At 32.1% G+C, this 26586-nt stretch overlaps 2 protein-coding genes across 2 annotated transcripts; both read right to left on the bottom strand.

Annotated features, from left to right (window-relative positions):
- Positions 1 to 264: 264 nt before the first annotated feature.
- LOC149144536 (anamorsin homolog 1-like) lies at positions 265 to 17709 on the bottom strand. The gene is made up of 5 exons (XM_089452187.1): positions 17587 to 17709; positions 1494 to 1689; positions 1191 to 1327; positions 665 to 747; positions 265 to 550 (listed from the first exon to the last, which is right to left on the bottom strand). The coding sequence occupies exons 1-5, from the start codon at positions 17707 to 17709 to the stop codon at positions 526 to 528; spliced, it is 564 nt and encodes a 187-aa protein (XP_089308313.1). The 3' UTR covers positions 265 to 525.
- Positions 17710 to 17863: 154 nt separating this feature from the next.
- LOC149144535 (anamorsin homolog 1-like) lies at positions 17864 to 20725 on the bottom strand. The gene is made up of 4 exons (XM_089452186.1): positions 20403 to 20725; positions 20100 to 20236; positions 19602 to 19684; positions 17864 to 18017 (listed from the first exon to the last, which is right to left on the bottom strand). Exons 1-4 carry the CDS (start codon positions 20614 to 20616, stop codon positions 17864 to 17866), a joined length of 588 nt encoding a protein of 195 aa, XP_089308312.1. The 5' UTR covers positions 20617 to 20725.
- Between the last annotated feature and the right edge of the window lie 5861 nt (positions 20726 to 26586).

The raw sequence follows: 26586 nt of genomic DNA, 5'->3' as shown, positions 1-26586 counted from the left end.
GAATGGTCATGAAAGATTTGCCCAAATGAATGGTTGGGAATGTCTTCAATTAGGTCGATTACTTCTTAACAAATCGTGCGTATAGTTAATACAATAGCCCTTACTGACTGTTGTAATTGAAAAAACAGCATAAGAAAAGAGCTGGCCAAGCAAATCAAACTTATCCAACAAATATTAAGTACTTTACTCATTTCCTTCAAGGAAGCAATGTTGGGATGCTATAAACATTCCTTGCCTGGCCAGATTCATCATTTCATGTCATATATAACAGATACAAAAGTAGATAGGTAACACTAACAGTCCTAATAACGCCAGCAATAGTTGTGATTGTCATACACTATATTATAATTTATACCTAGAAATAAGGCTGCACCATTGCTTAATTTAAGCACTCAACGGTTGAACGGAAATTACATTAGAAATGCTTAAAGGTAAGCAACCCATCACTTGGATGGCACGGAATGATTGAGGGTTTATGACTAATTGTTAACTCTTCAAAGCACTACTTTGCTCACATATCAACAGTCAAGAGTGTGCCAGGAAGAGATACCTGCAATTTTTGTAAAAGCATTTTAGTCAAATGGAGGAATTGATATGTCAGAACAAACTTGTTAAAAATAGAAGGCGCAATAGATGGAAAACAATATGTATGTGGTATATATACCTTTTAAGTTTTCCCCAAGTTTGAAAGGAGATAAGTCCTTTGTAGGGACAACTACTGCACCTGAATGCATCCCCGAGTCCACACTAACAAAATCAAGACACCCATTATATCAGAAAAATGAGCAAATATTATATTACATTTTGATTCCTACAGTATGTGACCTTGTTCACAGTTTGGAATATAAAATAGGGTAACTGTAATATAGTATACGCTGCAGATCCCAGCAGCCAAGATTCTCCTTCAAAAATGGAGATGGAAACTCAAGTTTTCATTAAAAAACACAGCTGTGTATATTAAGAGAGACATAAAGGAAGTTTGACAGATATCAACGCAGCATTCTGTTCTTTTATACATAACAATTATACTCGTAAACAGTAACTAAAAGAACAAACTAGAAATACCATAATGGTGAAAAGGTTAAATAAATTGGCAACCTTTCTCCACAAAATAGGGATGGCAATTTGCAAATACTTCTTCCCGAGAAAGAAATGAAATAAGAGCAAAAGATTAAAAAGAACCAGCATACATTTCCACACGCAGATTGTGGGTTATTCAACTGTTCTGCAGTCAGGCCCAACTTCGTCTGTTTCTCTTCCAACTCAGCTCGGCCACAGGTACAATTTTTGCAGGCTTTTCTTTTCGTACTAACTTCATAGTCATTGGCTGCACAACAAAACAAATTACAAAATATGGATTGAAAGAATAGATGGGAAAAGTGACCAAGCTGATCAAGTTTGTAACGTTATTAAAGAGGATTCTATCATATATATTCCTTTCCAATGGATAAACTGCAAACCAACATTAACAGCCACCAGCCCCTGTTACTAACCAGAGGGCAATGAAGATCTTTTCGAATCCTCTTCAGAAAGAAGGCTTTCTTCATCTATCAGATCCTCCAAATCATCATTCATGTCTAGCTTTACGCCCAACGGGTCAGATTTAGGCAAACGCTCTTGTTTCTGCACAGCTTTATTTTTTAGGGAAAACGATGATCCAGTTTCCCAAGTGGGCTTTTGTGCTCTCCACTGCAATGAGGAATGCATGAAAGGGAACAACTGTCAAAGACTGGCCAATTCCTTTTTTTTTTCTTTTTCATAATATTTTTCTCTCCCTATATATAATTTTTTATTTTTAAATAATTTTTACAAATTTATTAATATTTCGATTTTTTACAAATTTGTTTGGTTTGTTTTTTTTGCTAATTTGCTTTCTATTGTTTTTTTTTGGTTATATTTATAATAACGTTTTAATTTTTATTATATTATTTTCTATTTTTGAAACAATTTGTTTTATTTTATTTTTTATAGTTGATAATTGTTATTTTATTTTATTTATTTTATAATTTTCATGTTCCATTTTTCTAATAATTATTAACTAGTATGTTTTAACTTTTTATTTAATGTTTTTTTTTTCCAAATTATTGTTTTAAATTATTTTTTTTTAAATTGTTTTTTTTTTTTTAGTTTTTTTTGTTATGTTTATTTTTAATAAATTTTTGTAAACAATATTTTTTGGTTTTTACTGAAATTTTTATATGAATCATTATTTTTGGAAAAAAACTTCAAATATTATCATCTTTGAATAGAAAATTCATAAAAAAAAAAATCATAAAATTTGTTATTTTTTCAACTTTCAATTTTTCTCCAAATATCATTTATTTGACATGTAATTTTTAGTGAAAAGATTTCAAAATGTGTGTTTTTTTAATTATATTTATATACAAAATATGTTTTTTTTGTCGTGTTCAAAATTATTATTTTTTTAGTGACAATTATTTTATGTGTATTGAAATATTAGTGAACAATACATAAATATATAAAAAATCCTAACTTCAAATTATTAATTTTATTATTTGTTTAAAACTTTGCAAAAAATGAGGGATAGAGCTCTAGAAACCCTTGTGACAGCTAGGGTTTCTCCCTAGTCAAACATTCTATGCTTAGTCTGCATGAGTATTTTGTAGATTTCTTCTACAACTCATTTAATGGCTAATCCCAATGATTTGGTGAAGATGGAAATTTCTTTTGTAGGTATGCTTGTCGGTCAAGCAAGCTCTTATTCAGTCTTATACAGTTCCATACTAAAATTTGGTTCTAGTTTTTTGGTGGTTCAAGAAGTTCCTTCCCTCAATGTTACTATGGATGATAACACTTTTAGTTCTAAAAAAATATTTTCAGAGTAAGCTTTGGTTTGTAGGTTTAATGGGTTCTAGTCACACCTAGTGGATCTGCACAAATGGATCTTCAAGACATGGAAGCCCCTTTTGATGAATGAACCAAATATTTTCCCTATGGCTCGGGGGTTTTCGTTGTATTTTTTAATAATATAAAGGACAAGAAGCCCATTTGTGAAGTTGGGTTGTGGTTTTGAGGTTGTGTCTGCCTCTTCATGCGACCTTGGACACCCACCTTTGATCTGATAATGACATCAATCTCTATGGTTCCAGTTTGGGAAAGGCTTCTTAACTTTCCCTTGCATTTTTGGATTCTTTCATTGCTATCCTCTATTAGGAATGTGTTGAGAAAGTTTTATTGTTGTTGTCCTAAAACTACAAAAGTTTTCAAGACTACTTATGCCAACATATGTGTGGAGATGGGCTTCAACAAGGGTTTTCTCGTGGAGATTAATCTGATGGCCCCAAACTATGTTTGCATCCATTATGCTAATATTTAATTTTGGTGTAGAGCATGCTATGAAACAAGGCATGCAATTAAAAACTCCCCCAAGATTTTATAGAATAGCAAAGACTGAAAAAAAACCCAAAGGCCCAAATGGTGGGAAGGTGCTCAGGGTGATCACTATACGCTATTCAAAGAGGAAAATATTTGGGATAAGAAAGAAATAGAAGACAAGAAGGAAGAAGATACAAATAAATAAATTGCATCAACGACAATTGAAAATGAAGCAGGAAAAAATAGATGCCAATGATGATCCTTTGAACTCAATGAATGTGTAAAAGCAACAAACCCTTGTGGAAAACAGATCCTCTCCTAAATCCACAAGGATTCTTGCTGGAAATGATTTTTTTTGGGAAGATTAGGAAACTGAAGAAGAATCCAAATTTCACTTATTGAAAAATGATTCATCGAAAATAGAAGAAAACACGCATTGGACTCAAGTTGAGAAGAAAGGAAAAGAAATTTTGCTGAGGAAAACAAGAAGTCAGACTCAGTCAAAACAAAAGTAGTGAATAATGGAATGTAAATGTATCTGTATATTTGGAGTTTTTTGAAGAATTTTTAGTTGGAAAGAGGCTAAAATTTTTGTGTCATGGGGAACTCGCTTAAGGGTTTGGATTGAGCTTGCACACTTAATTTCAAACCTCCAAAGAAGATTGAAATATGTAAAGGTTTTGGCCTAGTAACCATATTTTTTTAATACAAATTCCTACCAATTTCTTTGGAAAGAAAAACTTTGCAAAAAAATTGAATATTTCATTACAATAAAACATCGCAAAGAAAAACAAAAAACACAAACTTGAAAAACCCTTAAAAAATAAACATCTCACAAAGAAGAAAGAGAAGAAGATGACGACTTGAAAAATAGTTAAATAACCAACATTTAAAAACAAATGTGCATTCTTAAAGTGTCAAAAATGTGTCCTCCTCTCCTTCCCCCTTCCTCCCACTCCCCCCCAAAAAAGGTTGATTTTGCATCAATGCTTTTCAAAATCAGCATGAAAATAGCCAACATTTAAAAAAAATTGTCCATACTTAATACATAAAAAGATTTAAAGTGACAAAAATAAGCCCAAAAAAGGGGCTTGATGCTACATCAACACTTTTCAAAATCAACATGAAAATGACCAACATTTAAAAAAAGACGTTCATACTTAATACATAAGAAAGTTTAAAGTGTCAAAAATATGCTTTAAAAAATGGTCATGCTACATCAATAATTTTCAAAATCAACATAAAAATCATGAATTTTTCCAACCTCTAAAAAATCAAGAACTTGATATAATTCTTGTTAATTTGGTAACTTTGTTAATAATACAAATATAAAGGAAAATGCACTCTCTATGGAGTTACTTAAGACCTATGGTCCATGGGCCACTACAAAATACAAACACCCTTTGTTCTACTCTCTCCCTATCCATTGTCAGGTACTCCATCTAATATGGAACAAAATACACTTCAATAGAATAAAACCTCTTTTCTTCCTAGTAGTCTGGTTACAACACAACCTGATAACCAACTAGAGGTTAACTTTCACTCCTTAAACTCTCAACTAGACTAACAACTTTAACCCTTCTAGAGGCTTCTTCATAGTCTCCACGTGGCTATCCTCCTTCCATGAATAATGTAGGATGACATGGAATCCTCACAAATTACAATGATCAATCATGATAGGATAACTTATAGGATGAATAAATTTCACATACGAAATTTAATTGACATAATTCTTACACCATTGGAAAATCCTTTGAGTGTAGAATAACATTAAGGGATCCAATGTTGAAGCAAGAAAGTCTTACCCCCAAAATATATCATTTAGGGCCTCAAAGTGGCCCCTAAAAGTTCCAGGCCCTAATTCTCCAAATAAAATTCTACTAATAAAACTACTTATGTAAATTGATTCTTTAAAAAATTACACCATAGAAACATCAATGTAAATGGTTTTTTTGATAATTATACAAAATATATATATATATATATATATATATAATTTCTAAAAACATATTTTTATAAATTATATCAGAAAGAATATGAATGAGAAAGATTGGTAACTTCGCTCTTCTTAATTTTTCAATAAAAAGAAGAAAGAATGGCATAACATGATCTTCTTTTCAAACTTTATATTAAATTACTAGATAATTTTATTATATATATATATATGGATTTCCATTGAAAAAAAAAATAACGTTGTATTTACTTCTTAATAATTATTAAAATGTAAATTATAATAAATTTAAATTCAATATGTAGTCATAAAATTATTTAATTATAACTTTAAGAAAAAGCCATGAACTTCATTTTCTAAACTTATTTTAGTTTTATAATATCTATGCACTAGGCTAAAGTATTTGAGTAATGGTATATTTCCTCTACATTTTATTATTAAAACACTTATTGTGTGTTCAATTTAGTAATTGGTATTTATCCGGGTGATAACGGCTAAGCGAAACTGCACTAGCGTGGATCTTCAGCTCATTGAAGGGCCAACTGAAGGAGGTATTCTACCCGAGATGCCATGAAGGATTCAATCATTGATGTGTAATGTTTAAGCACGTCAAGGAGCAAGGTGGTGGAGCGCATGGTTCCTATACTAAATTTCCCCACATACTTTTTGCTCTCGAGCCATCACTCGCTCCAAGGTATTTATTCTGCGCAGTCCAGTCTGAATATGGTTGTTCATTATGGAAATATTTTGGGCGGGGGATTGGGAATGTTCGTGATCTATGTAGGAATATGGTTATTCACAAGCTCTCTTGTCTTGCTTCTACGATAGATTTGAATAACATTATGAAAGATAGTCTAGTCATACATTGAGTTGAAGGACCAAGCACTTTTAGCCTAATCTCTTGATCTCCAAGGACTCTGCATGTATCCTTTGGTCAATTTCCTCTTCTCAATTTATCAAATGGCCTCACCACAAAGGGGACCCAGTAAAACAATTATTCTCCTTACACTGTCAATTAACAATGTTTAAGTTTATTTCTTGGGTTCTATTTGTTCTCTCCTTTCCATAAGTCTCTAGTTATCTTTGGTGTTGTGGGGACTTTTGGTTGGTGACCTAGCTTTGGTCCTTTCAGTTGGTATAGCTATTTCATTTTTTTATTTCCCTTTTCACAACTCTCATTGCTCTCTTCTTGCTCTCCAACGTAGGCCTCCATTCTCCTTGCCTTTGTCTTCTTCCCTTTCCATGGTTCTTATCTTTAAAACATTTTTCTTCACTTCTTAGTGATACCTAAGGAATGAGCTCACTAGAACAGAGGCGAGGGGTCATGGGTAGGCAGGTCACTCCTATGCCACCACTTAATCTCAAGAATCAACAAAAATATTCTAAGGACACATTCCCTTAGTAGGGTAGGGGGACTTATCTAACATAGAGCACGAATTGGTTGATGAGTGACAAGACCTACTAGACTTTGAAGTCTTGGAAGAGATTAGAAATTGGGTACCAATTTCGGGCACTCCTAGAGGAAGAAGAAACTAGTACTTACGCATGGTTAATCTATACAGGCACATGACGAGTTTTCTCGAGAAGGGCATGTTCGATCAAAGTTAAACTAGATATGAGCTCCTTCTTAGGATGAAGGAGCTCCAATTATTGCACCATATTATGGATGAGCGACTGTAGTGATTAGAAGAGGCTCTACTCCCGTGTAGAGCACATCCTCCTCTTGAGAGTCTAGAGCCTCTCGCTCCCATGGGCTAGTGCACATGATGTCCACGTGGCGACATGCCACTAGTTGTAAGCTTAGAAGTTTTATCTAGTTTTTAGTTTTTCTTGCATCTTAATCCTTTTATCTTGGACATTGTGGCTCTCGTAGCCTCATTTTGCAACATTATACTCAGAGAGCATGGCCATACCCAATTCTGCTATGGATTTTTTTAATACATTTTAGCTTCATCCCTTATCATAATTCTTCACCTGGTTTCCATTTTGGCAAACCAAATTTGATTAGGACACCTATGTATATTATGCAATATAATCCCGAGCTTACAAAAAAATCATTAATTAATTACATTTCTATTAATACAAAAGTCACAATATATTAAAATTATAGTTTGTTGTGAACAATATCTGTCCATATATATATAATCTAGGTTGAGTCTAGACCGGGGTCAGACCCAATGTTGGATGGAAGAACAATCTGCCAACAAATGGGACACTATCACTAAGATTTTGTGAAGCTCGATCGAGTTTGGATGCCGCTTGGGATAGTTTAATTCCACTAAAAGTGGCTTCCATCCTCAACCCCTCCCATAAGATTTAACCTTATGACTTGGTGAAAGATAAACCCTACACAAACCAATTAATCTACACCTCATGAATAAACAAATATTTATATTACAAAAGAAATTCCAAAACACAATATATATATATATATATATATAATTACATTTAAATATATCATATATATTCAAATAATAAATTAAATCGTTAATACACAATCAAATATTCCATAAATAAGTTATATGCGAAAAAAAAACGCATTTAATATTTCACTTCCTATATAATGTCAAATTTTCTCGTCATAATGTCTTTGGATTGAGATGCGCTCATATTTAGTTTATAAAATTTAAATAACCAAAGTCGATTCCCCTCTGTTTTTCAACGCATCTTTTATGTCACTGAATTGAAAAATAATCAAATATAAAAATTTAAATACCATAAAATAAATTATATATATTATTCACAGCATTTAAAATAAATTATTTTTATTTTCAAGTATTAAATGATTTTTAATGAAAAATAAAATAAAATATTTTTTATCAATATATATGAATATATGATTATAATTTCAAGATAAGATTGAACTTGTATGATGATGATGATTAACATCCATTACGATTTATATGGTCCCTCGAATCTTAAGAAAATAAGATATTGATTAGAATCTTAAGAAAATAAGATATTGATTAGAATTTTTTAACATTTTATTTCTATCCTCAAAAAAGAAGTGAGAGAAGCATTCTCATATCACCATAGCTTTGTTGAGTTAAAAGGTCAAGAAGGTTGGTAGTGTTACAAATATTTTGAAAATCAAATCAAATAAGTATAATATGGAAAATATAATAGAGTGTTTTTCATCTTCAACTTTCTTAGAATTGCATAAGTGAGACATTCCTTTATCCCATGAATTTTTGGGAATTCGCCAACTCCATGTTTCACTATGAAGCTCATGAATATTAATTTTAGTTTTGACAATATTTATTTTCTTATTAACACTACATAATCACATCCAAACATTTTAATAAAATATATTATCTAATAAATAAACTCAATATATTTTTAATTAATTAAATATTTAAATTTTAATTTTAATTAGTATTTATTGATTAAATTAGTAAATATTTAATGGCTTGAAAAAATAAAAATAAAGTTTTAATTAATATTAATTATAAATACATAATGTTTGATAATTATCATGAATAAAAATATATAAGTATATTTAATTTGGTTACTTTATTTTCACAATCCATATATGGTAATAGGGTATAAATTTGATAAGCATTCCTATTTATCAAGTAATTTTTAATGAGTTTTCTTTTAAAATATCTTATTAATTTTATTTTTACCCATTATTTAAATATCATGTATTATTTGTTTTTGTCAATTTTTTATTCTGCATGTAAAAACTTTTTTTTTGTTAATATAAGTTTTTTATTAGCAATTTTTTTAGTTGTAGCTTGAAAATAAGATAAGCTTCAAGTAAGCAAAATGATAAATTTATATGCTTTATATTTTAAAGAGATCAAACATACTTAACCATGTTCATTCCTTATGTCAAACTAGCCAACGATTTTGTGCAATTATATATAGTCACTATTTATGTAATTTCAAAGGTTTTACAAATTACGCTAAGCCATTCTTGAGAAGTTCTCAAGTAGCTTGGTCAAACACATTAACTTTAGTGTATTTTAAAGAGGAACAATCAATCTTAGCTTTCAATTTGATGAGTTGGACTTACGGAGGAACTTACAAATAATAATACAAGATTAAAGCCACTTTTAAGTAAGAATTTGGAAAGATTCTAACATTTCAAGTAATAATAATGTATAGGCATGGATTTTGAAGAAATTCATGATCTTCTGACAATGAAGAAGAATAGAAAATGCTAACACCTAAAAAACACAAACTCATTTGTGGTTTGATTCAAGTGTGACTGTATTGAAAGCATCATAGCCTTAGTAACCACATATTTGAGGTTTCCATATCCAACCACAAAATACATTTGTTTTCTAATCAAATTAATAAAGATTCATTTTATGAAAACTAAAACTATATGCCAACACTAAAAAGACTACATGAAACTCTCAAAATCAAACAAAAAAACAACTATTTCACCTACATAAATAATAAAAATTAGTTATTATTTTTATATAGAATGCCAATGGCTCATCGGCATGAACTTATCTTCTAAGTCTCAACCTTTAATCTTCATGTTTCAATATTTATGCTTTATATTTAAGTGCGTACAATGTAGGATCACATGTTGCGATTGAAGACAAAAATGACAAAAGATCCACTATGGATGAGTCTTTGCTTAGTTTGAAGTCTCATCTTAAAGTCTTAGTATTGTAGATGTTGTAGAGTACCATATTTATCTTGAAATCTCAGCCAAGAAAATCTCTAATTTATTTTATTTTCTATAATTTAATTTTTACATTATTATATATATATATATGAATACATGAAATTTTTAAATCATTTATTAAATTAATGGTTTGAAAAAATAAATAATCATTAATAATAATAAAAGAAAGTAAAAATTAATTAAATATTTAACAGTTAAATTAAAAAATATGATCAAATACCCATTAAATTTAACCCTCTACATACAACATCAAAATAAAAATACAATTACAACCTATAGAACTATTAAATGAGACTAAAAGTGCAAATACAACATACATGACTATTAAACGAGACAAAAGTCATGGCAAACATGTTCTTTTAAATAGCTAGTGGAATCATATATAGATGGAAGTACATAGATATATAATATAACTTTTGATATTTTTACTTTTTATTTTTTAATTAGGTATATTTTTTTATTTATATCATATCATAAAAATGAGTACATTTTATTTTAGGTGTATATTATTTTTTACGATTATAACGAGTTTTTATAATTAGAATAAAAAGTTACATAATATATGCCGAAGCATTCAGTTTGCTGTATGATTTGAAAATCATAGAGTTTTACAAGAAGAGACTGCTCTTCCTGTCCAAAACTAAGAAAAAGTAGTACCCCTGATCCGAAACCATGAGCCTCCTCATATTGAGGAAAACAGCGCCCGTCTCAAGATCAGTCAAAGCAAAATATACAGTTTTCCATATACTAAAAGTCTCCATAGAAAAGTAAAAACAATGGGATTTAGTAGCCTGGGACAAGCTCTGCAAGCCCAAGAGCCATGGTGGATTGGGGCTTCATGATCCTGAGACCCTCAGCAGAGTTTTGGGAGCCAAGCTTTGGTGGAGATGGATTAAGGAACCGAATGCCCCCTGGGCTAAGCTTTGGAAACAAAAGTATGCCAAGTACTGGCAGGAGAAGGATCACATTAGAATGTCAGGGCAAATCAGGGGCTCCCATATTTGGAACCTTGCCTGGGATAATAAAAGTATTGTTCAGCAACATTGTTTTTGGGAAATTCGAGCAGGGGACCTTGCTTGATTTTGGGAGGACAACTGGCAACAAGAACCCAACCTTTATAGGGATGAACTTGCAGCTCTCAAAAGTGACATAGATAGAAAAGTTATGGTTTTGGTAAAAGACTTCTAGGACCAGGGAAGGAATAATGGAAAATGGAGGAAGTGGAAGGATCTAGGATACAGTGATGAAAACCCGCTGAAGACCAAGGCAGAAGCCACCATAACTTCTTCTTCTTCTTCTTCTTCTTTTTTCCATTAATTATAGTATTTTTGTAAATTAAATGAATATTTTATGATCTCCATAAAAATTTAAAGTATCTTATTCAAATATATATAAATAAGTGTTATATTGTAAGCTAGTGTCTATCACTTAGTTTAAATATAGCTAAATTAAAGTAAAAAACTATAAATACATATATATTTTATCATTAGTTATATTAATAAAAGTTACAATTAAACTAATCTGCATAGTCAATTTTATATGTGTATATAGTTTCATCTACAATAGATTTGTGCACATTGAAAAAAGGGTAAAAAATAGATACCTATAGTGTTTGCATGACCCTAAGGTACATACCTCCTACCAAAAAGTTCCTAGTGATATTGACATCTCTAACCAACAAACAACACCTTGAACACAAAAGGGCTAAGGCCATGAACAACACCTCGAGCACACATTGACTAAAGTCATGAACATTACCTTGAACACACATTGGCTAAGGCCACAAATAACACCTTAAGCACACATGAAAACTTGAACCACAACCAACACTTTGAACCCCCACACATGGCCTCATATTTGTATCATTTATCTCTTAGTGGAAATATTGGCACCACTTTGATTTTTGGAAAAGTAGAAATTAATTATAAAATTTGAACAAAAATTAGGTAATGAAACTTGCTTACTAAGACTAAAAAATTATAGCGAAAACATATAAAAATAATAAATAATATTAATAATCTAAACAAATACCCATTAGACCTAAAATAATGGGAGATAAAGTGTTGAGAAAGTAGGTATAAGAAATTCAACCATATTAAAACTTGATATGACCCGTGAAATGAGATCCTCTTATGATTTTTTGATATTAACTCATATTAATCACACAATCCACCAACCAATAAATATATATATATACAATCCACCAACCAATAAATATATATATATAAATTCAAATTGATATTTATTCTTTATTTATAGTAACTAATAAAAAATAACATTAAAAATAATAATTTATAAAACAAAAATAATAAATAATAATAATAAAAACCATTTATAAAAATGAGAGTGCTTTCTCCTACCACATATTATCTATTTTTATAAGACAGATTATAAAAATGGTTTGATTTATACTAGCAATTGTCCCAAAAGGTACAAAGAGAGGCCGATAGGATTATTAAAAGGAGGAAACCTCTATAGATAGGCAAGCATATATAAAGCTCAAATAGGCAAGCATATACAAAACTCTGTAGTAACGAAGGTACTATCCACGATGATCAGCGTGTACCACCAAATATGATATTAAAAGAACAAATAGAAAGTAAATTACAGTGTTTTACATGGTAATTGAAAAGCGGCGAATTACATTTACAAATATTAAAACAAATCACTTACATTGGTGGTTCACACTATAACTAAAACATTAACTAATTGTAAGATGCTTTTCATAAAATTCATTTAATAAAAATAATTTATTTAATTATAGAAATTAGAATTATTAAAATTTTGAAACTCATTTCTATAGATGAACCAAAAAATAGTCTTGTGCAATTGGATGAGAAAGGGTTCATAGAAGTCTATTTAAAGAGAGCGAAATAATGGACAAAAAGCCCACTCAGGTGATTCCAAAATCCCAAAAAAAAACATAACAAAAACATAAGAGATAAACCCAATCAACTCCAAAAATGTGAATTTGCAATCCTGCATCTCGAAATTGCAAGGCAGACGTTCCTTTTTTCTGAAGGGAATTTTTCGTCAGCAATCCTTCTTGAACATTTTTATTTAGTTGAATCTCCACATAAGCACACATTTCAAGAACCCTAGTAACTTCATTAAATGGTTGAGGCAAGATACAAATAAGAGAATTACCTCTCCTCCTACTCTATGCCTAAAAATTGCTTCCTTTGCATGTTCCAGAATTTTTATTTTAAACTTTATCAGATAAGGATTGCCATTTAACCATTGCTTCCCCTGCTCTGTTTCTTTGGCACCTGAACCTTGTTTTCCATGGAACAAAGAGCAGTTGGCTAGTCTCTAGCATGGTTCACGGGAGCATCAATGCACTCACTTTTTTCTATTGTGGATTAGATTTCAAATCGCAGAACTCATATTTGGAAAACAAAAGTTTGTCTAAAAATCCGTAAAAGAACATCACTCTGCAAATTATATGCAGATTTCTGCACCGATCTTCATGATCCCAAATAGAACAAGTCCATTGAAAAGTAGCATAAAATATTGTTATCAAGGATAACCTAGCAAAATCTGACCTTCATGATAACCTGTATATGTCGATGCTGCAGAAATGGTCCCATCCTTGGATTCTATAACTGCATCAGAAAACGTGTGATAAATTGTCATAACAAGGTCCTCCTATTTCCTCATTTCTTGTATTGAAACACACTGGTTTCAGTTTAAAGAATGGGTATTTACATATTAGATGTGTTTGGGTTTGTATGTATATCTCATCTAATAAGGCATTGATGGGTGTGTGCACACATGCCCATCACATAAACAAGCTCGAAAACCAGAAACGATAAATTATGTCGGAATAAATTAACTTTCAGCTAAATAAAAAGGCAAGAACCAGAATGCTTGCTTACCATTGGTTTCTTCCCTATCAATGATCCAGGTGACCAAGAAATCAAATTGAACTATAGATTCCAGACAAAATAAAAACTGGCTCGTTAGATTATCAATGCAGGAAGCCCAAAATGCTATACTACAACAACGCTTTAGTCTTCCACATTTACCCAAATCTGCACACTCACAGACACCCAAAATAGTTTGATGCCCCCAAAACTTGCACTCGCATTCCTTACAGAAGTATTAGGGAATTTTTCGTCAGCAATCCTTCTTGTACATTTTTATTTAGTTGAATCTCCACATAACCACACATAGCAATGTCCTCAGCAAACATGGTATTGGAGTTTGGAGTGTGGAAGCTTAGTTTCATTAGAGAATGTTCCTTGTTATCTTCAGCTGCAAACTTCCAGTGGCCTTACAAAGACTCCAGTAAACTGATCCATATTTTGATGTCGAAATTTTCTTATGTCAACTACAAAAATAATTCTCAATCTATGGGTCCATATCGTCTTTGAATTTTCACAACATTGTGTCTAGTTGAAGCCATGATGCCTTAACCACCTCTCCTTGTGGATCTTCTCTTTGATTATGGAGTAGTATATCATTCAGACACTGCAAATCATAACCTACAGCTATGATTTGCTGTATGTGCTTTTGTGAACATGGACATTGATGTTGATAAGAAGAAATATCATATGACCATTCTCCATACAACTGTTAGACGATATGACAGCAACATCCCTTCCACTTTTTTGTATCATTTAAATGATTTTCAATGCAGGGCGGCTAGTGAAGGTATAATAACGTTTTAAAGCCATTGGTCAAATATTGTGAATGATGGATGAAGATAAGACCTCTATAAACTACATCTGTTGGGACATGAACAAGGCCAAGGATGCCATTTCAGTAACATTTAGAGGAAAGGAAGAGTAATGCATGTGGGACTGTTGATTACCGGTAGCAACTTCAATTACAGAAGCCATTGCATGTAGTTTAGGCAGATGCCACTACTGTTATTGAAGACAGAAGGAAAAAGAGTTTGGAACTCGATTTTGAGATACAAAACCCCTTATTCACGACTAGGTCCAATATATGTCACGCTTTTCAGTCAAGCAAGCTTCTTAATCAATTGTGTTCACTGAAAGACTAAACAGCGAAGCTCAAAATTTGTCAAACATGGTGGTCCAGGTTTGATCATGATGATCATTTCCCTTTTGAAAATGCTCCTTCTTCCACATTCAATAGAACATCAAGGTAGTTGCATGACTGACATCTTGTGGGAATCATATTACCACTATTGCTTTCAAGGCAAACGTTTCTTGAAACAGTACTAACAGATATCGTATATCTTTTTTAGTATAATCTGTAGAATTTTGAAACTTTTCCAACATTTCCTGTGAACTCTCATCAGGGAAAATAGATATGACAGATATTCATAACAATTAGTCTCTTAAATTAAGAAAAAATATCATCCTGTACAAAGGTAACTATTCCATATACCAATATTGGCTCTGACTTTTATGTTTTCACCTAAACTGAGAATCTTCCAAAGTTACCATGCAAAAGCATTAGTTGTAGAACGAAAACCCAGACATGGAAATGCACTTCACAATCGACTAACTTAAACAAAACAAAGGTAACATTTGTCATTCTCTATTGTTGTTCTGCACAAAAGTGGTTTTGAGGGGAATATCAAAGGAAGAAGGCTAAACACTATGTTTTTATCCTTTTCCAGTTTGCCATCAGCCAAATCGAGCCAGTCAATCTTTGTCAAAATTGCAAGTTTGAATCAATAAAATTGTTAGTTTTAAAACAGAAATCGATTTGGCACCCTTTAACACTTCTACTGCAAACAGATTGTAAAAATTAACATCTGATATGTGCAATTCCATCAAAACCAAAACGATTCTTGCTGGATTTTGGGATAAAAATACTGGTTTCCCTTCTTGCTACTTTAAGCAGCCGGAAAAGGACCATTTCATAGCACATTTAGACTACAACATAGTTAAGTCAAAAGATTTCACTAAAGACAGAAATTTAGAAATGGTGCATAATCTGGATTCCTAAGGTGATCGATATCTCAGATGATAAAATGAGAAATATATTTTACTTTTCAGTCCATGAATATATGTTAATTTTCTTCCAATATCTCCTAAAATGGCAAAAGAAATGGTACCAAAGTGGAGTTGGCTTTTATGCCCCAAGCAAAGCCACTCCAACTCTAAACAAAGGGCAACAGGTACTACTGTTTAACAATACCCAAAGATATTTCATGTCTGCAACTCATGAACCCAAAAGAAAACATATCTTCCTAAAAACAAATAGAAAGGAAGAATATAGAAACTCTAAGGGAAGAACACAAAGGAAGACTCCATTAACATATCTTCGTAAAAACATATAGAAAGGAAGAATAAATAAATGAATAGTAAATCAGAACCGTGAACCTTTTTAATATTTATATTCCATAATGTGAAGAAACTTGAATAGCAAATTACAACTACGTATTCTAATATTTCATCATATCCTCATTATCACTGTGAACCGGCCGCTGAACCACACAATTAACAATGAAATTTAAATAGCAAATTCAAACTGTGAATTCTAATATTTCATCATATCCCCATTATTATCATATCGCCCAGTATTTCATAATATCCTCATTATCACTGTGAACCGGCCGCAGAACCACAACAATTAACAATGAAATTTAAATAGCAAATTCAAACTGTGAATTCTAATATTTCATCATATCCCCATTATTACTCTAATATTTCATCATATCCGCATTATTATCATATCGCCCAGTATTATTGTTGACCACTAAGCCTCACAATATGAAGCAACTTGAATAGCAAATTGCTAAGCAGATTACAACTGTCAATTCTAATATTTCATCATATCCCCCATTATTATTGTGGGAACCTCACAACTAACAGTGTTATGTGATACCTGAAGTCACAATAACTTTGAAGTTGGAGTAGACCGAATTCCTCCATCAATTTGGCACCTTCTCCCCATACATCATACATCATCTAAGAACAGGGCAAACTTGGCACCTTCTCCCCCTACATCATCTAATAACACATCATCTAAGGACAGGGCAAACTTGTTTCTCTAGAATCTTTGATTCAACCAACAATGTTATGTGAGACCTGAAGTCACAATAACTTTGAAGTTGGAGTAGACCCAATTCCTCCATCAATTTGGCACCTTCTCCCCATACATCATAACAGGGTAAACTTGTTTCTCTAGAATCTTTGATTCAACCATGTTTCGGTGGTCCTACACCTTTTGGTTGTCGAAGAGTCTGATTAGAAGCAGAGTTTTGCCTGATCCACCCTTGCCAACCACAGGAATGGAAAAAAAAGACATGCTCTCTTCTTCTGCATCTATCACAAACTTCTACAGCCTTGCGAAGGGTTTTCAGTCATTGAGCCTTGGGGCAGCTCCTGAGTTTGGGCCATGTCAACGAAATAACCAAGTTTACATGCTCCTCTATGTCTGAAATTGTAACTGGTGATCATTTTGATGGTCTGATGTCTAAAAATAACATCAAATCTTGGTAATGTGAACTAAATCACCATTTCATGTTCTATTCATTGAATAACTTCAAGTTGTAAAGCAACCTATTCATTTCAAAAGCCTTATGATTGATGTGAGAAGGTGGAACAATGTGGTGGCAGTTTCGATGCTCACTATCAGATCTAACTTGAGAGATGTCAACTCTTTCTGGAAGAGGTTCACAATGTTGATGTGGCATAGAATTTGGAGATGAACATGCCAATCCTCATACCAATAAATCCAGAACTAAAACCATCATTATATGCATCCTACCAATAAAAAATCCTGTGAAGAAGGTAACCAGAAAAAGGGTGTGAATAGACAAAATGCAACCCAAATACAAGATGGCCGCCATTTATACAGGGGCTTTCCAACAATAAAATAGAATGCGATTAAAACTGAAATCTTATGCAAACTGAGAGCAGATTTATATGGTGAAGTTTATCCAGCTTCGTTGCCAATTTTCTGAGTAACGGATTGTTCTACTTAAAAGAGAATCCATCCATGTGTCAAAGGTCGCGATTGCCATTCTTTCGGAACTGGTGATCCCAATCCATTCCGTCATGGGGGTTCGTTGTTAACCCCTTGCGGTGGACAGCTACAGAAATCTCTAGAACCTTGTCGACTTTCGGAGGACCGAACATGCAAGAGATGGTTGCAGAACTATTTCAAACCAAATGTTTAGCCATAAAATACCAAAATTCATATATGTATACTACAAGGAAAAGAGAACGCCCAACCAATTTACTGATTACATTCACAGTCATACAAAACTCTGTGGAGAATATAATCACTGTAAACTATGAAGAGAAATTTAAACACTGTAATTCCATGATTTGCATAAATAGATCTTAACAAAACGAGAACAAAACAACAGAGTTTGGTCCAGAGCTAAAATGCTCAACTTCCGTAATAATCTGAAGACCCTGAAGTCGACAGGGACAAGTCACTCTAGACATGGAGATTTGTTTGGAAAGATATAACTAAACATATATACAATGAAAGTATTTGTTGGATTTTAAACATATGTACAATAAAAGCATTCTATTATGTAGAGATGTGATTGAGCATGAGCAGCTAATCATATATGCATGATGGGCCATGGCATCGACAACACCAGTGAGTGTTTATTGTGGTGCCATATTGTGCGAGCTGTTCCTGCAATTGATGGCGCATTTGCCTGTGTGCATCCCATAAGGGTAAAATGACCCTATACACTGAACAAGGGTGTTAACACCCATGCTGGGGAAGAGGCAAAATGAAGCAGTCTCCAGGTCCTCCCTCATGACACATGATGTAATCTACTTATTTTGCAAAGTAATATAAGATGTATTCTCTTGCTAGAAATGGAAAATAAACCGATCAAAAGAACAAATCCGATCTAACTTCATTTGTAAAAGCTACAGTCCTTAAAGGTGTCTCTGCAAGAAAGATATCATGGGATACAACTCACATTTAGGGCAGGGAGAGTCAATTTGTAATTCTATTCAACTTCAACCAAATGGAAGGCAAAAGAAAACCGATCTGGAAACCAATTTATCATCCTTTTGAGAGCTTTCCCCAAATGAATGGTCATGAAAGATTTGCCCAAATGAATGGTTGGGAATGTCTTCAATTAGGTCGATTACTTCTTAACAAATCGTGCGTATAGTTAATACAATAGCCCTTACGTGACTGTTGTAATTGAAAAATCAGCATAAGAAAAGAGTTGGCCAAGCAAATCAAACTTATCCTAAATTTGATAAACAAATATTAAGTACTTTACTCATTTCCTTCAAGGAAGCAATGTTGGGATGCTATAAACATTCCTTCCCTGGCCAGATTCATCATTTCATATGTCATATATAACAGATACAAAAGTAGATAGGTAACACTAACAGTCCTAATAACGCCAGCAATAGTTGTGATTCTCATACACTATATTATAATTTATACCTAGAAATAAGGCTGCACCATTTTGCTTAATTTAAGCACTCAATGGTTGAAGGGAAATTACATTAGAAATGCTTAAAGGTAAGCAACCCATCACTTGGATGGCACGAAATGATTGAGGGTTTATGACTAATTGTTAACTCTTCAAAGCACTACTTTGCTCACATATCAACAGTCAAGAGTGTGCCAGGAAGAGATACCCTGCAATTTTTGTAAAAGCATTTTAGTCAAATGGAGGAATTGATATGTCAGAACAAACTTGTTAAAAATAGAAGGCGCAATAGATGGAAAACAATATGTATGTGGTATATATACCTTTTAAGATTTCCCCAAGTTTGAAAGGAGATAAGTCCTTTGTAGGGGCAACTACTACACCTGAATGCATCCCCGAGTCCACACTAACAAAATCAAGACATCCATTATATCAGAAAAATGAGCAAATATTATATTACATTTTGATTCCTACATTATGTGACCTTGTTCACAGTTTGGAATATAAAATAGGGTAACTGTAATATAGTATACGCTGCAGATCCCAGCAGCCAAGATTCTCCTTCAAAGATGGAGATGGAAACTCAAGTTTTGATTAAAAAACACAGCTGTGTATATTAAGAGAGAGACCTAAAGGAAATTTGTTCAATCAAAAGTTTAACAGATATCAACGCATCATTCTGTTCTTTTATACAGAACAATTGGTGAAAAGGTTATATAAATTGGCAACCTTTCTCCACAAAATAGGGATGGCAATTTGCAAATACTTCTTCCCGAGAAAGAAATGAAATAAGAGCAAAAGATTAAAAAGAACCAGCATACATTTCCACACGCAGATTGTGGGTTATTCAACTGTTCTACAGTCAGGCCCAACTTCGTCTGTTTATCTTCCAACTCAGCTCGGCCACAGGTACAATTTTTGCAGGCTTTTCTTTTCGTACTAACTTCATAGTCATTGGCTGCACAACAAAACAAATTACAAAATATGGATTGAAAGAATAGATGGGAAAAGTGACCAAGCTGATCAAGTTTGTAACGTTATTAAAGAGGATTCTATCATATATATTCCTTTCCAATGGATAAACTGCAAACCAACATTAACAGCCACCAGCCCCTGTTACTAACCAGACGGCAATGAAGATATTTTCGAATCCTCTTCAGAAAGAAGGCTTTCTTCATCTATCAGACCCTCCAAATCATCATTCATGTCTAGCTTTACGCCCAACGGGTCAGATTTAGGCAAACGCTCTTGTTTCTGCACAGCTTTATTTTTTAGGGAAAACGATGATCCAGTTTCCCAAGTGGGCTTTTGTGCTCTCAACTGCAATGAGGAATGCATGAAAGGGAACAACTGTCAAAGATATGGCTAGATTTATGGCGGGCGAAAGGAAAGGGCGGTTGCTGGCAGAAGAAACGGGTGCACGCGCTCGGAAAAGAATACAAACAAACAGTCAAAACGCGATTGCAGAACTCTCCACGTGTCAGCACATAACGCGATTGCAGAACTCTCCACGTGTCAGTACGAGGAATAAAGGGATGACGAAAGTCCCTTTCAAAGGAAGGCCTATCGGCCTAATTACATTCTCATTTTTTAAAACGAGAAGATATTATGTGGTTGCTCTTATGTTAAAAAGGTATCAATATATATGGGATGTTTGTTGTTTTTTTAATAGTAAAGAAAATTTAGCATAATTTAATTGTTAAAATAGTAGTGAGGATGATCATTTTTTGTTGTTATTCGTTAATGTAAGGTGACTCATCACTGTTACTTAAGGAAAATCAAGTCTCCTAAGGGGTAGACTTAAGACGCCTCTTGGAACGATGGCAAACTTTCATTCATATTTAATATAATTTAATTGTCAAAATAGTAGTGAGGATAATCATTTTTTTGTTATTCGTTAATGTAAGGTGACTCATCATTGTTACTTAAGGAAAATCAAGCCTCCTAAGGGGTAGACTTAAGATGCCTCTTGGAATGATGACAAACTTTCATTCATATCAGGTGTCTCTCGGTTATGGGCCTTACTCTGTTTCCTTGTATCCAAAAAAGACAAACTCTTAGCCAAACAAAAATAGTTTAAAACATACTCTAGACCTTATCGTAAATGCTAAAACATGTTTAACTAAAAAATAAATAAAATCTAAAAATATATAAAATAAAAATACAAATATATAAATACCACTATAAAAAAATATTGTGGATGTTTTATTATTATTTTTTTTAATAAAATTGTTTTACTCATAAGTCCTCATTAATTAAAATATAGTTTTTTAAAATTTATATTATAAAAAATTATTTAAATCTATTTTTAAATTAAAAAGTTATTCCATTTATAATATAAATTAATTTAAAGATAGTAATTATGTAATTAATATATTTGAAAGACACATTAATAATGATTATTAATACTAAAGACAACATAAATCCAAAACATAGAATAATAAAACTATAACAAAACATTGGTTTAATTAAAATAAATAACTAAAACATCTAAAATAAATTAGAATTATTATTTCTATAAATTATTACCTATAATAATATATGATTATTATTTCTTCAACAAAGGTTACATATAATATTTTAATTTAATTATATCGATAGGTGTTTTCTTTGCTAGTTTGAAGTAGCCAAACAATAAATGTTACATATAATATTTTAATTTAATTATATCGATAGGTGTTTTCTTTACTAGTTTGAAGTATCCCAACATTATTCATTAATACCAATAAAAACACGTTATTTTCACCCTTTTAATCAATTAAATTTTCCATGTGTTCTTCTCTCTACCTAATAAAACTTTTCCATCTGGACCCCACCTTCACGCAATGATTTGCCATACCTCTTTCTTCAGCACTGAAATGAACAAATTTGACTTGCAGACTCACAAAGTACGGATTTTCTTTTAAAAATTTGAGAATATGTCATTTATTATTTTACATTTAATTATTAAAAGGTTCATTGCTTCTTTTATTTTATTTTTTAATTTTTCTCACCAAATATTTGAAGTTTAAAAATTAATTAAATTTTAAAATAAGTAAAATTAAAATATTTATTTATCAAGTATTTAATATGGATTAACTTGTTTTTATTTTAATAAAATATTTAAGTATTTAATAATGTATATGTTTTACATTTTATTATAAATTAATGGAATTTTCCTATCGTTTAAATATTTAATCCATATAAAATTATTTTATGTTTAAAACATAACTTATATATGTGAGTGATATATGATGTTAGCATAAATCTAAATAAGGAAAAATTAAACATGTTTTTTTTTTTTTTTAATTTGTATTGAAAATTTAGAGATTTGCTTTTTGTTTTTTTAATTGTTTCTATTAAATTTATTGATAATATTTTTTTTTTCTTATTTTAAATCACTTTATATATTAATGTTTTTTTATAAAAAGTAAAATCAATGATGATGATGTAATGCTTATGAAATCAATAAGGTAGGCTTTAGGAAAGAAAGGAATTAATAGTGACTTTTTAATATTTTTTTTCTATGATTAAAAAAGAGGGAGACAAGTGTTCCTAAATTACTATTGTTTTGTTAACTCAACAAGTCAAAAATATTGGTAGTGTGACAGATGTTTTGGAAATACACAATTAAAATAATACATTTTATGTGATTTAAAATATTATATCTATATTTTTTTCCTTAGCAATTAATATAGTTTAAATTAATAATTATAATGCTGATTTTTGTTAGAACGTTCTAAAAATGGAAACAAGGAATTTTAATGTTGATATTTGGAGGATCTGTGACTAGTTTGCACTCACCCTCACAATTATATCTTTTGGATCCTACTAAGGAGAAACTTTTTAGGGATTTGGTCAATTGAATTAATATTTTTTTTAAAGATATAAGTTATTATTATTAAAATTTAGTAACCAAACCCTATTTTAGATTACCATTAATTGATTTCTTATTACTTTTAAATCTTTCAAATTAAATTAGTATTATGTTTACATCATTGATAATGATTAACAAAAAAAACATATTACAATATTTAAAAAAACAAAAAGGCAATAGAAAATATTTTTAAAGAAGATAAAAAATAAAATACTAATATATAATATGATGTAACATGTATATGTGGGAAGAAATGAAAACAAATAAAAAATAAAAGTATTAGATACTTCTTTATTTTTAAATATATGTGATAAACAAAATTTGCACATTAATATACAACATGATATGTTGTCTATATGTTGGAAAAAGTAAAAGAAATAATAATAGAAGTAAAGTTTAGATACATTTTATATCTTACATAAATTTACAATATTTCAATTGGTAATTTGTCTTAGATAGAATTTATAACTTACATAACTTTAAGACAATTCAATTGAAATTTTATGGTTTTTCATAAATAGAATTTATATCTTACATAACTTTAAGATAATTCAATCGAAATTTGATGGTTTTCCATGAGTAGCTTACACCGATTTACAAAATAATAGACCATCTACATGATGAAAGTGAAAAAATAATAGAAGTAGTAGATACATTTTTCCTTACATAAATTTACATTATTTTAATTACAAATTGAAGGTATTCTAATGAGTAGTTTATACTAACCAAATATAACTAATAGTTCCAAAATATTGGGATTTAATTAATTTGATTTGGTAAGAATATTAGGAAAACCTAGTATATGTTCGTTGAAAATTTTCATATATTTAAACCCAAAAAGTATATAAACATAATGCATAACTTTAATCATAAATTAGGTTGCAATTTTTTCTTTAATGAACTTATGAAAATATTTAGCCTAAATTTCTTCAAAAACTTTAGATTTAATCAAATTGATGAAATTCTACTTGGAAAAGAAATCATTAAATGCATTGGTTCAACATTAAAGCGAGCATTGTAACCATGTATGGAATTTTTTTTGTATCCAAGCATTTTAGGGACAATGCATGTGTGAGTTGGATCTACCACAAAGACACCAACACTCAAAATCCATTGAAAATGTGTAAATGATTATATTGGTTAAGCTCGTGTATAAAGTTATTTGTTGGTGATTCCAAAGGCATACCAATAAAAATAATGCACCCACAAAAAGAACTATGATGAATTAATATTGTATAAAGGATCCTTAAATAATGGCATGATAATAATTGCAATTTAAATAAATGTAAAGATGGACTCACTTGGAAGTCCAAAACATTGGGTGAATTAAACTCCATAAACAGTATTCCTCTCTTATCTAAAAATAAATGTAAATCAATTTATGAAACAACATATACAATTAATGCGATGAATCAAGTAATAATGGAAGAAATCTCAGTCTAACCAACTTTAAGGTTTGAGGTCTAACAATTTAGGAGTATAATTGGCTTCAATTCTTCCTCTCCATCATTGAGGAGGGATGATTCATGACATTACTTGCATGCAAATTGAAAAACAACATGGGTTTTCGATAAAAAAATATATATTTCTTTTTGAGTTGTTAAAGCTCAAGTATCAAATATAATTGCATGCTTCCAAATATTCTTTTTGATCAGGTAAGAGTAGGACCTTCTATTAAGCTTAGCCAAAAATACATAATTTACAAGAAGCCGCACCCGCTCTGTGAGAGTTCAACAGTCAGCAGGGCAGGCCGAACCAAACCAATCACCCAAAACCAAGAGAAACCTAAACAGGAAAACCGGGGAGAACCGCCAGACAGTTAAGGCACAAGGCCATCTGGTAGTGCTGCCGTGCAACAAATGAACCTAGAAATCCTTGGAGAACTAGTCCATCGAACCGGAGGTCACAAAAGGCCACAAATGACTCGTCGTGGGTCCACAAGAGGTCTCACCACAAGCCAAGCTTAAAACTATCAAACGGACTCGACGAAAATTAAAAGCATAACACTCTAATCTTTTTTCAGGTCCGACCAACTAGCACAAACAAATCGCCGCCATTGATCAACTGACTAAGATCCAATGGTCTTCATGAATATCGGGAGGATGAGAAGCGCGAGAGTTAACCACCCGATGAGGGCGGTTTTCTCTCACCTCGCCCCACCACGCGTCGCACGAAGAGTGGAATCGGAGCCAATCTAAAAAAAACCAGAAACCATTTGGACCCCGCCCGATATACCACTTGTGGTTTTGGAACGGTTGTTGCGCGGAAAAAACAAACACGTCCTTTCGCCACGTGTTGTCCTTCAATTCCGTCCAGCGGGCAGATCTTGAGCCAATCCCGTCCACCTAGATTCTCTGTCAAACACCAACTAAGCAATATGAAAATGGACACCTCATCCTGTGGTGCTATCTGAGTCAATCCTTTCATCATTCAATCAAAAGAATTCTAGACTATGGAAAACAGTCGAACCAAGGCGGGTTAGACTGTATGGGGTTCTCCATCCACTCGTCGGTCTTCTGAGTCCCTTTGATCTATCCTGTTAGTCCATAGTTCCATATCCTGGGTTGCCAGACATAGACAGTCCTCCCACAATTTGCCTGGAGGTAACGAATCCCAAGCATACCTAGAATCCCTGTCCCTATTGGTGACTCCTTCATTCGCCAATCGATCCACTAACATATTAGCTTTCCTTTTCACATGAACAAATCTGACAGTTTTAAGGGTTCGCAGGTGAGAGTAGATGCGGTAAAAAACCTGCAGAAGCTTCCAGTGCTTCGACACTTTATCTGGAGAGGTTCCATTGCTTCTTAGCTGCTCTAATAATTAATTCCAAATCTGCTTCAATTATAACATTGTGTGAACTTGAATCCACCAGGATTTCCAAGCATTGCTCTAATGCCATGAGCTCAGCCATGTTATTAGTGGCCTTCCCCAAGTGGCCATGGAAGATTTTTTGTATTTGTCCCTGATCATCTCTTATGGCACCCCCAAAGCCCGCTAATCCTGGGTTGCCCTTAGTTGCTCCATCAATATTAACCTTTAAGAAACCATAAGGAGGGGGCTTCCAAATGTTAACACCTTTATTTATTAGGCTCACTTCCTTTATTATTCCCAGAGGACTGATAGACTGGAGACCCAAGTGAAGTATAATTCTCTCCTCTTGGGGCAGAGGAGGATCTTTAGGAAGGGTCCTCAACAAGCTTCTTACTGTGTCTTTGAGCTGCCTTAGAATTTGATCAATTATGTGTTGGGGCATGCTTGTTTTGTTTTTGAAGATCCAACTATTGCGCTCTTTCCAAACATTCCAGATGACAAAGCCTGGAACCAGAATCCAGGCTTTATTAACAATCTCATTCCCTGAGAAGTTTTTCCTCTAGTTCTTCAGAGTGTTGGATATGCTGAGACTATCCCTATCAATTTATCTAAAAATGGAGGCTACCCAGTCCCACACC

Source organism: Pinus tabuliformis, chromosome X (assembly GCF_031772625.1).
Source record: "Pinus tabuliformis cultivar Carrire ecotype Pingquan chromosome X, CPIR1, whole genome shotgun sequence".
NCBI lineage: Eukaryota > Viridiplantae > Streptophyta > Pinopsida > Pinales > Pinaceae > Pinus > Pinus tabuliformis.
This window is presented reverse-complemented; position numbering and strand designations above follow the sequence as displayed.